We start from the raw sequence: 15561 nt of genomic DNA, 5'->3' as shown, positions 1-15561 counted from the left end.
TGCTGTAGCGAAGACACCACTATATCCATGGAAGAGCTTCTCCTGTCAGTGTAGTTGTCATGTCTACACCCGGAGTTAGGTCGGTATAATGTCGCTCAGGGAGTGTGGATTTTTTACATCCCTGAGCACCATAGTTGTACTGATGTAAGTTTGTAGCATAGGCCTTAGACTGTTTAGATCTCCTCCCTGCATTTAAGCAAACCTCTATCAAGCATAGCTTACTCTGCTCCTGTGTGGTGTGGTTAGACAGTGGCTGTTCTACAAGGCCAAGTACATCACCTTCCCACTGCTCCCAGACCATAGCCGTCCAGAGCTGTATCCCACAGCATTCTCTCCTTCTAGCTCATTAGCACAATCCCACTCTCTCAGCCTCACTCTCCCTTTCCCACTTTGATTTTGTTTCTGTTTATTACACAATGATGACTGCAAAAAAATAATACTGACATGTTTAATTGAACATTTAACTTTTTACACCTCATCTCTTAGCTGACAAAAGTAAAAGTTTACTTCTTAGTGCAGCACAACCGATGAAACTATAGAAGAGTAAGTTGGGTTTTATTTTGCATCTACCCATTATCAACAAAATGGTCAGCTAAGTTCTGACTGCAGATTCATTTAGTGGTGATGATTAAGACTTTGTGTTTGACTATATTTTTGAGATTGAACGTATCCATACCTTAAAGCATTATTTGCATAAAACGTTGACCACAGACTATCCAAAGAGGCCTGTTAAAAAGAGCCTATTTCCCAACTAAACAGGGTTTCATCAGAAAATTCCACAAAACGTTTCAGCTTCAAAGAACTTTTGTTGAACCAAAGGTAGGACTTCAATGGAACCCTGCCTGCCAGACAGTTTCCACTAGAAACTTGCAGGACAGGCTACCGCGAACCTGGGGCTTCCAGAGTCCATTGCTCTGGGATAGCCCCTCTACACAGGCTGCCCCAGAGCCTCCAATTTCCCACCTCCTAAGGAGCCAGAAGCCCAGAAGTTTTTGCTCCACAGTAGGGAGCCTGGAAGCCCTGGGACAGGCTTCCAGGTCCATAGCTCTCAGGCAGCTCCACCATATAGACTCCCTCAGAGTGGGGGACCCTGGAAGCCTTGGCAACTGCTACTGAAACTGACATAGGACCCCTGACAGTTTCACCACTGTTAAGCAGTGGTGGGCAGTAGTGAACCTGATAACCATGTCAATTTCAGTTAGCAGCAGCTGAATTCCCAGGAGGCACACTTCCTTTCAGAAACCCCATATGCTGGTTTTTCTAAAACTCATTATATATATAAAATTCCCAGTTGCAGGAAAGTCAAAATCTCCCATGAAACTGAAATACCAAATTTTGGCTAGCTCTGTTGATAAATACAATAAGAGACCACAACACTAAGGAATGTTTGTAATTGTACTGCATGCAAAGACTTTTCATTAGATAAGTCTGATCCTTGATTTCCTAAATTTTGGTATGCCAAATATCTATTTGTCATGGGTTCATGCTACACAAAAGATAAGGACCTGCTAGTTGTGTGTGGTGATCTGTTTATTTTAGATCTATATATCAAAGACAAAAGCAGAACCCATGAGGATAGGAATACTCTCAGATCCTCTTTGTACGAATACTGATTGTGGATACCAGTGGAATACAGCTAACAATGTGCTAGGGAATGTGCACACAAACTAAAGAATTTGCAATTAACATTTCTACCAAATCCAACTTTCAGTTTTAAAAATAGTTTTCCTGTTTTTTTGCTGAAGGTCTCTGTTGAAGGGACTACAAATATCAATTGAGAACTTTCTCAGACTCTTGCTTGAAAGGGCAGGGATGGTGAATCTTTAATTGAGAAAGCTTCTCTCTCCCCCACCCTCGCCCCTTTGATTAGAATTAAGTGTTAACAAAAGAAAACAAAAATTGAAGTCTTTTGAGAATTGAATTAAAAATTGTCAGGTTTCGCTGCCTTGGTATCTGTTCACTAACAGAGCTGGCTGCTCAGTCACCCATAGGACTGGTCTTCCAAGAAATAAAGGGTAAAGTATAAATCCTTGAACTTTTAATTTTTTTTTTTTTTATTTTTTGTAATCTTTACAGGCCTTCTTTTCTCTGATTTGAAGTACAATGGAGAGTCACAACTCAACTCCGCCCCTCCTGCCCAAAAGTATGGCACCTGGGAAACCTCTGGCCAACTTTAGACATTTTCCATACGCTGGGGATGAGCAAAACAGGAGGTGAAGTTCTACACTGAACTGTTGGTATTTCAGATATCATTGAAAGGTCTAGCTTCAGACATGTTTTCGTAATCTGTTGAATTATACTTGAGGCAAAAGTCTAAGTAAGAGTCATCAGCATCTTCTCCTGGTGTTAAGATGTATGTTAGTGCTGTACTGTTAGAGTTATTCATGAAGTCATTACGACCCTTCCTTTCTTTATGGCTAGACTGGAGGTGGGGGAAAAAGAGGGGATTGTAACACTGTACCTCAAAGTAGCACTGTGGAACCCCCATATTCACCACTATCATATAATTATGATTGTTTTGAACAAAGTATACTTTGTGACTTACACATTTTAAGTCTTGATCAGTTGAACATTAATATCCTGTTGACTTGTATATACTACCATTGTATGTGAAGTTATGAAGTATTGCTATACATGCTGCTGAAATATGTTGTGAGGTTGGGAGATACCCACAGCAAGCCTTTCAGTTGCAACAAAGGAGAGCCAGACAGGGGTTGGTGGCCCATGAAAAAGAATCCACTATCCCAGAGGTTTCTCAGAGAAGGCACATACGCAAGGCCGCATTAACACAGGGGCTTTAGGGACTGCAGCCCAGGGCCCCAAGCTGAGGAGGGCCCCAGCACAGCAGGGTTCAGGCAGACTGCCTGCATGCCGTGTCCCCACGCAGCTCCCGGAAGTGGCCGGCTGCTGGCACGTCTCTGTGGCCCCTGGTGGTGGGGGAGGCAGCTCCACGCACTATCCCCACCCCCAGCACCATCCCCGCAGCCCCCATTGGCCAGGATCTGGCCAATGGAAGCTGCGGGGGCAGCGCTTGCTGGTAGCACACATAGACACGCTGTCCCCCTCCCCTGAGGGGTGCACAGAGACGTGCCAGCAGTCGGCCACTTCCGGGAGTGGCGTGGGGCCACGGCATGCAGCCTACCTGCACCCTGCTGCGCCACCAGCTGGGAGCTGCCTGTGGTAAGCGCCTCCCGGCTGGAGCCTCTATCTCGTACTCCCTCCTGCACCCCAACCCCCTGCCCCAGGTTGGGATTCCCTCCTGCACCAAACTCCCTCCCAGAGCCTATATCCCTCATCCTCTCCAACACCCCAACACTCTGCCCCAGCCTGGAGCCCCCTCCTGCACCCAAACTCCCTCCCAGAAAGAAACTAACATGACAGCTGTTCTAAGGTAAGAAGTAGGTTATTTTGAATTAACTATATTCTACAGGTTTTAAGACTGAAATGTAACCACAGAACGTCTTTATGTTAATTAAAAGGCAAGTTTAGTACTGCATTAATAGCCTCAATGCCACAATTGTGATCGTTTTGTTTTAAATTTGAAAAAAGACTTGCACACAGGGACCCAACAAAATCTAATAGCCCCAAGCCCACAGGAGTGTTAATCCGGTCCCAAACATATGCCATGGGGGTGGATTAACCCATGTCACAGCAAGGATCTTTCTAGCAGCTAGAAGAAAGTATAAAAGAGCGACAGTGACATAATCACTTGGCCTCTCTTCCCCTTGCTCCCATCTCAACCCCCGGAAGGTCGCCTGGAAGGAAGTCTAGTCTGCGTATTGAGGAACTGTAAAGTGCCTGTAACATCTGTTAGGATTCAAATCTTACTTAGTCTGTTAAAAGTCAAAATTTAGATTGCATTTCTATTTTTATTTCTTAGGTAACCAACTTTGATCTCCATGCCTGCTACTTATAAACACTTCAAATCTGTTTTGTATTTTACCTAAAACAGTGTGTTTTTGGTTGAAGTGTTTGGGGAAGCTTAGTTCAAATTACAATGGCTGGTGCAGGTCCACTTTCCTATGAAAAAGTGGTGAACTAAGTAATGAGCAGGCTTCTGAGCAGTTCAAGACAGCACAGTTCTCGGGTGTAGGGCTGGAGCTGGGTGGAAATTGGCTGAAACCTCTCTACTGATGGTTCATGAGTGGCTGGGAGATCATTCATATAACTCAGTTGGATGCGTCCCTGCTGTGGATGGCTGTGTAAGTGGAGTACCCGACAGAGGGTTGTAGCTTATCACAATGTGATCGGGACACTGCAGGTTGTTGAATTTGGAGGGCTCAGAGGTGCCACAGTCCAGGTTACACCCCGAGGACTCTGTGACAGAAATAACCCAACACTATTTCTGTTTTAACATAGAGGTAATGTACGAAAGAGGTCAAAAAACGCTGTGTCACAGCAACTATTTCATGAAGTAGCAACACAATTTTCTGCACAAAAAAAGCAGTTCAAAATTTCAGTTGAATCTGCTAACTGGTGAAAGGACCTATGCTTACAATCTCATCTTGGTCATGCACAGCCATCCACCTGAAAAGGCAAATAAACTTTTAAAGTAACTTTATTCCCATGTAAAATCCTTAAAAACCATACTCCCTTTTCACAATTGATTTGTTGACACCCTCAATAACTGAGGAACAAGTCTCAATATCAAGCTAGTACAGTTTACAAACAAAACAAAAAAATATCCCCACACAACTCACCCAGATTAATCAAATGACAATCAGAGGAAAAATGTCTGCATTGACTGTTTTAAAACCTATAACTTTTTAAAATTAAAGTAACTTTTTTAAAGAATACCTTTGTCAAGTTAGTTACACAGTAATGGTCTGTTCTACTAAAGGGAGCTGCCATTTAAATCTAGTAAGAATACTTCCTCTTACCTTTTCTTCTCTAAACTTACTGAACTGTCCTTGAATTTTGAAAATTCGTATGTGCAACATTACCTCTGCCCACCTGCTCTTATGCATTTCAATAAGTACGTTCATTACACTTATATAAAAATAAATGGTACACATTTTTAACTAAGGCTACAGGTAAGGTGCAACCGAATAATGAATAGCACACATTTCAATTACAATCTTATTGGAGGAATAATATAACGTATCTGAGATGTGTGTCAGGTGTTGCATGTTATAAAGCGTAGTATATCAATGCAATCTTGTATGATTGCTGCCAGTTGAAAAAACTACATATTACTACTGTTGATTAAGCTGAGCCCTGGTCTACACTATGAATTTAGGTCGAATTTAGCAGCGTTAGATCGATTTAACCCTGCACCCCTCCACACGACGAAGCCATTTTTTTCGACTTAAAGGGCTCTTAAAAATAGATTTCTGTACTCCTCCCCCGACGAGGGGATTAGCTCTGAAATCAATCTTGCCAGGTCGAATTTGGGGTAGTGTGGTGGCAATTCGACGGTATTGGCCTCCAGGAGCTATCCCAGAGTGCTCCATTGTGACCACTCTGGACAGCGCTCTCAACTCAGATGCACTGGCCAGGTAGACAGGAAAAGGCCCGTGAACTTCTGAATCTCATTTCCTGTTTGGCCAGCGTGGCAAGCTGCAGGTGAGTGCAGATCTCATCAGCAGAGGTGACCATGATGGAATCCCAGAATTGCAAAAGAGCTCCAGCATGGACTGAACGGGAGGTACGGGATCTGATCGCTGTATGGGGAGACGAATCCGTGCTATCAGAACTCTGTTCCAAAAGACGAAATGCCCAAACATTTTAAAACCATCTCCAAGGGCATGAAGGACAGAGGCTATAACAGGGACCCACAGCAGTGCCATGTGAAACTTAAGGAGCTCAGGCAAGGCTTCCCAAAACCAGAGAGGCAAATGGCTGCTCGGGGTCAGAGCCCCAGACATGCTGCTTCTATGATGACCTGCATGCCATTCTAGGGGGTGCAGCCACCACTACCCCACCCCTCTACTTTGACTACAGCAATGGATTATCACGCAACAGGGATGAGCATTTTGGAGACGAGGAAGATGAGAAGGAGGCTGAAGATAGCGCACTGCAAGCAAGTGGAGAAACCATTTTCTCCAAGAGCCAGGAACTGTTTCTCACCCTGGGCCTGGAGCCAGTACCCCCCGAACCCACCCAAGGTGGGCTCCCGGACCCGTCAGGCAGAGAAGGGACCTCTGGTGAGTGTACCTTTGTAAATATAATACATGGTTTGAAAGCAAGCATGTTTAATGATTAATTTGCCCTGAAGACTTGGGATGCATTCGCAGCTAGTACAGCTACTGGAAAAGTCTGTTAACATGTCTGGGGATGGAGCAGAAATCCTCCAGGGACATCTCCATAAAGCTCTCCTGGATGGTCACTCCTCATGGTCACCTGATTGAAATAGGGTAATTTTATTAAGGGGACATTCAGAGGTGGCCGTTCCTGCTGAGCTGCGTGCCTATAGCTGAACAGAAATCTTCCCTGCTATTAGCCATGCGGTGTGGGGAGGGGTGAAGCCATCATCCCAGAGAATTGGGTGTATGGGGGGGGGGGGGAAATTAGTTGGGTTTGTGTTGCATTTTAGCCCGAAAACCACAGCCCCTCCTTTTAAATTGCCAACCCATTTTAAATGGCTAGCCCAACGGCTGCTTGGTGTGGGAAATGAGGGCGCTGCTGTTTAAAACCATTCCCACGTTATGAAGGTGAAAGAAGCCAAAAGACTGTGGCTTACCATGGCTGCCTGCAAGCCGAATTCTGTTGCCCGGCCCTGCGTGTGTGATCTCTCACACCAAACCGGCAGACCCTCAATATAAGAGGCAAAATATGATCTTGTACCGAAAGCACATGTGCTATGTAACGTTAACAACAAGGTTCACCATGAAAGAAAGAGAGTCTACCCATTGTTCTCTAAAATGTGGGGTTTTAACTACTACTCTCCCTTTTTTCCCCCCCTCCCGCAGCTGCAAATGTTTCAACACTCACACTATCATCTCCATCCCAGAGGCTAGCGAAGATTAGAAGGAGAAAAAAAACACACTCGCAATGAAATGTTCTGAGTTCATGCAGTCCTCCCACACTGAAAGATCCCAGCAGAATGTGTGGAGGCAAGCAATGTCAGAGTCCAGGAAAGCACAATATGAACGCAAGGACAGGCGGCGGACTGAAGATGATAGGTGGGGTCAGCTTGCTGACAGAGGGCAGGAGGCAATGCTGAGGCTGCTGGAGGATCAAACTGATGTGCTCCAGCATATGGTTGAGCTGCAGGAAAGGCAAGAGCACAGACCGCCGTTACAGCCCCTGTGTAACCAACTGCCCTCCTCCCCAACTTCCATAGCCTCCTCACCCAGACACCCAAGAACGCAATGAGGGGGCTTCCGGGCACCCAACCACTCCACCCTAGAGTACTGCCCAAGCAACAGTAAGCTGGCATTCAATAAGTTTTAAAGTACAGTGTGGCCTTGTCTTTCACTCCTCCCCCACCCCACCCGGTGCTTCCCTCCTCCCCGACCCATCCCGGGCTACCTTGGCAGTGATGAATAAATAAAGAATGTATTAATTTGAAACAATAATGACTTTATTGCCTCTGCAAGCGGTGATTGAAGGAGGGAGGGGAGAGCGGTTGGCTTACAGGGAAAGAGAGTGAACCAAGGGGATGGGTTTTCATCAAGGAGAAACAAACAACTTTCACACCGTAGCCTGGCCATTCCTGAAACTGGTTTTCAAAGCTTCTCTGATGCACACCGCGCCCTCCTGTACTCTTCTAACCACCCTGGTGTCTGGCTGTGCGTAATCAGCGGCCAGGCAATTTGCCTCAACCTCCCACCCCACCATAAACATCTCCCCCTTAATTCTCACAGATATTGTGGAGTGCACAGCAAGCAGTAATAACAATGGGAATATTCGTTTCGCTGAGGTCTAAGCGAGTCAGTAAACTGTGCCAGCAGGCTTTTAAACGTCCAAATGCACATTCTACCACCATTCTGCACTTGCTCAGCCTATAGTTGAACAGCTCCTGACTACTGTCCAGGCTGCTTGTGTATGGCTTCATGAGCCATGGGAGCAAGGGGTAGGCTGGGTCCCCAAGGATAACTATAGGCATTTCAACATCCGCATCGGTTATTTTCTGGTCTGGGAAGAAAGTCCCTTGCTGCAGCTGTTGAAACAGACCAGAATTCCTGAAGATGCGAGCGTCATGTACCTTTCCCGGCCATCCCACACTGATGTTGGTGAAACGTCCTTTGTGATCCACCAGTGCTTGCAGCACCATTGAAAAGTACCCCTTTTGATTTGTGTACTTGCTGCCTTGGTGGTCCGGTGCCAAGATAGGGATATAGGTTCCGTCTATGGCCCCACCACAGTTAGGGAATCCCATTGCAGCAAAGCCATCCACTATGACCTGCACATTTCCCAGAGTTACTACCCTTGATAGCAGCAGCTCAGTGACTGCGTTGGCTACTTGGATCACAGCAGCCCCCACAGTAGATTTGCCCACTCCAAATTGATTCCCGACTGACCGGTAGCTGTCTGGAGTTGCAAGCTTCCACAGGGCTATCACCACTCGCTTGTGAACTGTGAGGGCTGCTCTCATCTTGGTATTCTTGTGCTTCAGGGCAGGGGAAAGCAAGTCACAAAGTTCTATGGAAGTGCCCTTATACAAGCGAAAGTTTCGCAGCCACTGGGAATCGTCCCAGACCTGCAACACTATGCAGTCCCACCAGTCTGTGCTTGTTTCCCGGGCCCAGAATTGGCATTCCACGGCATGAACCTGCCCCATTACCACCATGATGTCCAAATTGCCAGGGCCCGTACTTTGAGAGAAGTCTGTGTCCATGTCCTCATCACTCTCGTCACTGTGCTGCCGTTGCCTCCTTTTGCAGGTTCTGCATACACTGCTGAATAACGTCCGTGGTCTTTACAATGCTCATAACTGGCACGGTGATCTGAGCGGGCTCCATGCTTGCCGTGGTATGGCATCTGCAGGAGAGCAGAGTGGCAGTGGCGGGTGATGACGATGCTGACAGCAATATGGCACCCACACAGAAAAAGGCGCGAAACTATTGTCGGCCGTTGCTTTCACAGAGGAAGGGAGGGGGGAGCAAGGGGTAGGCTAACAGCAGATGGTGCAGTACGACTGCTAGCCGTCGTCGTCTCCTGGGTGCTCGCCAGCAGATGGTGCAGTACGACCGTAGCCGTCGTCGTTTCCAGGCAGACTGAATCTCCATGAGACCAAACTTAAGAAGAGAATGACCTGGAATCACTCCCATTTATGTCCAGGAGCCCCTGACAGACCTCACCAAAGTCTGCCAGGAGCACCCATGTCTGCCCAGGCGCCCCCGACCAACCTCACCGAGGTCGACCAAGAGCACCCAGGAGACGATGACGATGGCTAACAGTCACAGAATCATAGAATATCAGGATTGGAAGGGACCTCAGGAGGTCATCTAGTCCAATCCCCTGCTCAGAGCAGGACCAATCCCCAACTAAATGACCGTACTGCACCGTCTGCTGCCACAAGGCAATGAGCTGCTGCTGTGTAGCAATGCAGTACCGTGTCTGCCAGCACCCAGGACACATACGGTGACGGTGAACTGAGGGGGCTGCATGCTTGCCATGGTATGGCGTCTGCACGGGTAACCCAGGAAAAAAGGCGCGAAACAATTGTCTGCCGTTGCTTTCACGCGGGGGGGAGCCTGACAACATGTACCCAGAACCACCCGCGACAATGTTTTTGCCCCATCAGGCATTGGGATCTCAACCCAGAATTCCAATGGGCGGCGGAGACTGCGAGAACTGTGGGAATAGCTACCCACAGTGCAACGCTCCGGAAGTCGATGCTAGCCTTGGTACCGTGGACACACTCTGCTGACTTAATGCTCTTAAGTGGGAACACACACAATCGACTGTATAAAATCCATTTCTAAAAAAAACTGACTTCTATAAATTCAAACTAATTTCGTAGTGTAGACATACTGTGAATATATTAGTTCAGCACAGCAGCAATTTAACAAGCCAATTTATTGTTAACAGAGTACTAATAGTCTACCCATGAAAAGTGGATGTCCATGTTGATGTTATTCTTTTCAATTCATCACAAGTCACATTCCAGACAACTGGGATACTACAGCTCAATGTTCTGTTATAAGCCATAGAGAAAGATTTTCAATGGTAGGTTAAATAAAATCATCCCTTCCTGATAGCGTAGACTAGGAAAGGATAGTTACAATAATACCCTCAATTACAGGAAGAGCACCTGGATTCAATTCAATGGGTTTTTCTTTTCTATGTTTTCTGTAATTTTTTTTTGCAAATTGTAAGGTACAGTAAAACCTGCCAGAGAGACCTTACAATTTGCAAAAAAAATTACAGAAAACATAGAAAAGAAAAACCCATTGAATTGAATCCAGGTGCTCTTCCTGTAATTGAGGGTATTATTGTAACTATCTGTGCTTATTGCCCTTGACACCCACATGTGCATGTGGAATGAAATAAGCAGGGAGCAGAAAAAAAGAAAACATCAAATGAATAAACAAGGGGGAAGAGAGAGAGAGAAAAACTGAGAATATTCATCCTGTTAGAAAAATGTCAGTCAGACCCAAGAACCTTGTGTAGACTAGGAAAGCTACCTGTTGCCACCAATGGGTGTCAGCAACAGGTCTAGCTACACTGGTGCTGAACCTGGTTTAACTGATAGGGTTGATTAAGTTACTGAAACAGTACATGAACATAGTTTGTCCTGGTCTACAGTCACAGTTAGACTGAGTTCAGCACCAGTCAAACCGCAAGACGTTCCCTGCAACAAGTAATTTTTCTAACACAGATAAGTCTAGGAAGAGCAACCGTGGAAAGGATACACCTTAGACAGAAAACAAAATTTTCCACACTGCATCTAGTTAAGAAAAATTCTTTAGAGAGGATTCCCAGTCAGCTCATTGCTGAAGACTCAATGAGATTTAGGATTTAACAACCTCGTTAAACACAAAAATCTAACTTTAAATACTGTTGTCTGAATTACTAGTCCATACAGAAAATACCAATGGTATTTACCAATGGTAAGGATGGTATCATTTCTCAAAGCTTCGTAATTCACCTGAACTGTCCCTGGAATCTTGCAGTGACATGGGACAAGCATTCCGTGTTAACTGCCCAAGTTACGCGTTGCTTCACATGAACAAACTGAGATCTTTAACCCTAGAGAACCTTGCTTTCTATTTGAGCTAACCACTGGGATCCAAGCGTTCTGTGAAACTCCACCTCCATTCATCCGGGACGAGCTGCTACTTGTTTTTATTAACATAGTAAGTACGTCTAGCTTTAGCATTTGCACAGAGTAAAAAATATGAACTGGCTCAGCTGCCAGCCTATGCTGTGCTGGGGGCCGTGTCAGAGGGTTGGTACAGCTAATCCCCAGCGTCACAGCTACTCTCTCCGTTGTTCAGTTCGGGTTTTAACGCCTCACGTGACATGCTCGTGATGGAAGGCAACGTGTGTCATCCGACCTGTCTGCCAGCCCGGGCTGCGAGGCCTCACCGGGGCTCCCCGGCGAACCCGCCACTTGCTGAGCGTCCCCTCCCCAAGCCCATCGAGCCTGCTGCTTCGCTCCCGGGCCGGTCACGGCGGCGGCGGGCAGAGAGCGGCTCTGGCTCGTTCACTGGCTGCTGGGGAGCTAGCGAGGGGCTCGTATTCCCTGAGCCCACCAGCGCCTGGTGACCCGGCCCGGGCACAGCCCACGCGGGGCAGGGGGGTTTCTCTGGGAGGGGAGAAGAGTCCCCGGCCCGCACACGCTGGAACAAGCCCCCTCAGCAGCACAGGAGGCGCGCGGGGCTGGCCAGAGGAGACCCGGTGCCGGAGCGCTGCAGCGCCCGGCTCAGCGGCGGGGCTTACGGACCAATCCGGCTCTCAACTCTCCGAACGGGCACCGGGAGCAGACCGAGTTCGCCCAGACAGGAGACTGGGGGGAAAGAGCGCGAGGCACCTTCGGGGGACGGCTGGGGGCGTGCGCGAGCGCGGGGCCTCACAATTGGGCGCGAGGCACCGTGCGAGGGGGGAGGAGACAGAGAGTGGCGCGCGACGAGCGCCGGGGCCCCAAGCTCTGGCAAGAAAGAGGGCGGAGGCCGCGCGCGGGAGGAGAGCGGGGTGCTGTTCCCCCCGCCCGGCCGCTCACCGCGTTCTTCTTCTGCACCATCTTGTCCATCTTCTTGGCGATGCGGATGATCTCGTCTTCTGTATTCATGGCTGCGGAGGCCCGAGTGGGGCCCGGCCGTCGCGGCGAGGGCTGGGCCTGCGGGACGCAGCCGAGAGACGAGAGGGGACCGGCCACGGACGCAGCCGCTCAGGGCCGTCAGTGCAGAAATGGAGCCAGGCCGCCGGATAACAAATGAACCCAGCAGCCCGAGCGGCGGCGCCGGCGCCAGGCAGCGCTCATCAAGCACCAGCCAGGGGAGGCAGACCTCACTGAGGCAGCCCGAGAGCATCCACCCGCGCGGGCGGAGGGGGGGGGAAGCTGGGGAAAGGCGGGGTTAGCGGCGCGGGCCCTGCCCCCACAGCGGCGAGCGAGGGCTGCCGCCGCCGCCGCCGCCCAGACTCCGGCTCGCTCGGTGCGTCCGCCGGGCGGCGCCGCGCGCAGAGGTCGGCTCAGGCACCGTGGCCCGCGCTACACAGCGGCAGCTCCGCACCCCGCTCCTCAGAGCCGTGGGGAGCCAGTTCCCCCGCCCCCTGCGGTGCGCTAATTGCTGGGCCCGGGCAGGTGCGCGAGCTGCAGTCTCCAGCCCCGGGTGCCCGGACGGCTCGTCACAACGCTCGCTTGTAAGGACGAACGGCTGCTCCGCGTTTCTGCCCTGAAGCGCTGTTACTGCCCGGAAGAGAAGGAGGCTCCCCACAAGCCCCATACCGCCTTGCTTGTTGATTGGTCGGGAGCAGGATTCCCAGCAAGCCACTTTCACCTCCCCTTGTTGGTTTTACTTCACCAAGGGCATCTCTACGCTACAAACTTAAGTCCACCTACAGCCACTGTAGTAAATGCGGTCCTGTCCGCACTACCCTCCTTCTGTCCCTGCTGCCCGTCCTTGCCAGGAGTGCTTTCACTGACTGAAAAAGGGTAGTATGGAGGCAACAGCCTGGCTTGGAGTGGGGAGCCAGGAGCAGCAACGCTCTAGCTGGAGGCCCCACTCACCTCAGGGTGACACCGGAGCTGTGAGCCTCTTTGTTTGGGTTTTTTGGTCAATTTCATGGCTCCCTGCTGGAGTCATGAAATTCACAAGAATGACAGCCAACAGCTGAGGTAAGTAACCCTTAGTGTATACATGGACACTGCCTTGCCCTAATTACACTAACATAAGCCCTATGCCTCTCATGGAGGTGGAGTTATTTTGTCATTTTGTTGGTGGAGTAGGGCACTTACATCAGTGGGAGCACAACCTGACTAGTATAGACCAAACCTGAGACTGGAGCTTGTGTCCACACTAGTCTGGAAATTGCCAACCTTAGCTCTTGTGTAGACTGGCCACAGTGTGTTTTAACTCTCCTCTTGTCGGCTACACAGAGGCCTGTTCTACACTACAAAGTTAGGTCGATTCAAGGCAGCTTACGTCAATCTAGTTGCGCATGTACACTTAAGTTGGTCTCCCAACCACATAAGTGCCCCCTTACTCCGACATAGTAACACCATCTCCCCAAGCGGCTTAAAGCCACAATCAATGTACTCAGGTGAATGCAATGCAAGCATAGACCCTGTGTTACTTATTTTGACCCTAACTGTACTCTAGCAGCTGTCCTACAGTGCCTCACATGGACTGCTCTGGTCATCAATGTGAATTCCATTGCTCAGGGGTCATGGAAACCAGAATTCCCCCTGCCTCTTTAAGGCCCCACAAATTTTTGAAACTCGTTTTTCCTGATTGCCCAGCTTGGCAAACACACCTATCAGCTCTCCATTGTTGAGTGCAACAACCCAGCTGATTATGCTGGCTCCATGCTCTGGCACACTCATGTCTGGAGTAGACAGGTGATACTGGATTTTCTGGTCATATGGGGAGAAGAGGCTATGAAGGCACAGCTCCAAAAAGCCTAGAAATATCAACATCTATGAGTGGATTGTTCAGCAGATGCAGGAAAAGGGGTACAAGAGGGACTAGCAGCAGTGTCGCCAAGGAGCTGCAGCAGGCATACCAGAAGGCCAGGGAGGACAACGAATGGATGTGATACTAAGCTGCAGACCTGCACTTTTACTACGTGTGTCATGCTGCATGCTATACTCAACAGAGACACCACCCCCACAGCAGCATGGATATCTGCAAGGAGCCTGAGTCACAGACGCCTGCTGTGAACACAGAGGAGGAGGAGGTGGTAGTGGATGAGGAGGAGGATAATGGGAGACAGGTGACCAGGGGATCCAGGTACACAGCAAGCCAGGACCTGTTTTTGACCCCACTGCAGTCTAGTCAGTTCACCAGTCGAGCCCAATGTAAGGGAAGGGTAAGTAGATAGATTTTCAATTACAGAGGTGGCATTCCTAAAGTAGCAGGATACATGTTTTGACTTTTCATTAATTAACTCATGCTAGAAAAGGTAGTGGTACAACCAAGAGAGGTAGAGTTGCTATCTGCTTCTCATTCCCTTATAGGTTTAGGCAGGGGGTGGCCACGTGGAGCAGTTTGTTTACGTACTCTGGGCACATGATGCCCTTGAATCCTCCTGAGAGGTCACAATGAAACTTTCATAGAAGTACTCTGAAATCCTCTGCCAACAGTTTGTAGAGAGGGCTGTCTTATTTCTTCCTCTGTGGTAAGATGCTTTCCCAAACCGTTCAGCAATAAGTTCAGCAGGCACCACTACAGTACACAGACTAACAGCATACAGGTCTGTGCTCTCTCTGCCTTTGTTACCCTCAGATGTGAAATAAATCACCACCACCTGTGGAAAACAGTGCCAACTTTCAGTGTCAGTGCCCTTTTCTACTAGAATCATGCAACTGAGCAATTCCCCTGTCATTTCCCCAACTCCAGGCAGGCCACAGTCACTGGCTGGTGCTGTGACTGGCACAGTGCACAAACAATCCCAAGAAGAAGTGAGAATGTAGTGCTTAAAACTTCAGGGGAGCAAGAGAAGTGAGATCAGCATCTTAAGTTTTGCTTTCTTTAATGTATACACTGACAATGGTACCTCTGTGTGTTTTATCTTCAGCAGTTGCCATTGCCTAGCCTTTAGGGTTTCCCCCTTCACACCCACAGAACACCCAGGTCAGATAAGGAGGAGAAAGAACAGGACTTGGGATGACAAGTTCAGTGAGATCCGAAAGCCAGTGCAGCGTTGGACCATGAGCACATCAAGGGATGAACATTGCAGAATGAACATTGTAGGCAGCTTGGAGAAGGAAAGAGTGGAGAGGAGAAAGGCTCAAGAGTCCCAGCAAGAAAAGGAGGGAGATGCACCAAGACATAATGAGGCTTCTCAGGCTGCAAACATGGATGCTATAGATCCTGGGCTTGCTTCCCTCTGCAGCCCATTGAGAACTCAATATCAGGACCTCCCAAAATCCCCCCCCACACACACATATTTTGTGGGGCATCAGGGATTGTTGCACTACCCCTAACCGTCCACTCCAGGGGAAATTAA

The 15561-nt window shown here is 48.7% G+C and overlaps 1 protein-coding gene and 1 long non-coding RNA gene across 3 annotated transcripts in view; one reads left to right on the top strand and one right to left on the bottom strand.

Annotated features, from left to right (window-relative positions):
- The window catches only part of TCEA1 (transcription elongation factor A1), a 56986-nt gene extending 44549 nt beyond the window's left edge, over positions 1–12437 (bottom strand). Inside the window, exons 1-2 of one of the 2 annotated variants that reach the window (XM_074944374.1) lie at positions 12113–12437; positions 7540–8925 (exon numbers count right to left, since the gene is read on the bottom strand). In XM_074944374.1, the coding sequence (XP_074800475.1) occupies positions 7796–8782 (987 nt within the window). In that variant the 5' untranslated portion in view covers positions 8783–8925; positions 12113–12437 and the 3' untranslated portion in view covers positions 7540–7795. Of the gene's footprint in view, positions 1–7539; positions 8926–12112 lie in introns of those variants that run through there. The other variant, XM_074944375.1, reaches the window with a different exon arrangement.
- A 104-nt stretch (positions 12438–12541) lies between these two features.
- On the top strand, positions 12542–15561 carry LOC141982370 (uncharacterized). Its single transcript, XR_012638043.1, has 3 exons — positions 12542–13228; positions 14209–14421; positions 15130–15561. It is a non-coding gene; the product is annotated as an uncharacterized LOC141982370 (long non-coding RNA).

Source organism: Natator depressus, chromosome 2 (assembly GCF_965152275.1).
Source record: "Natator depressus isolate rNatDep1 chromosome 2, rNatDep2.hap1, whole genome shotgun sequence".
NCBI lineage: Eukaryota > Metazoa > Chordata > Testudines > Cheloniidae > Natator > Natator depressus.
This window is presented reverse-complemented; position numbering and strand designations above follow the sequence as displayed.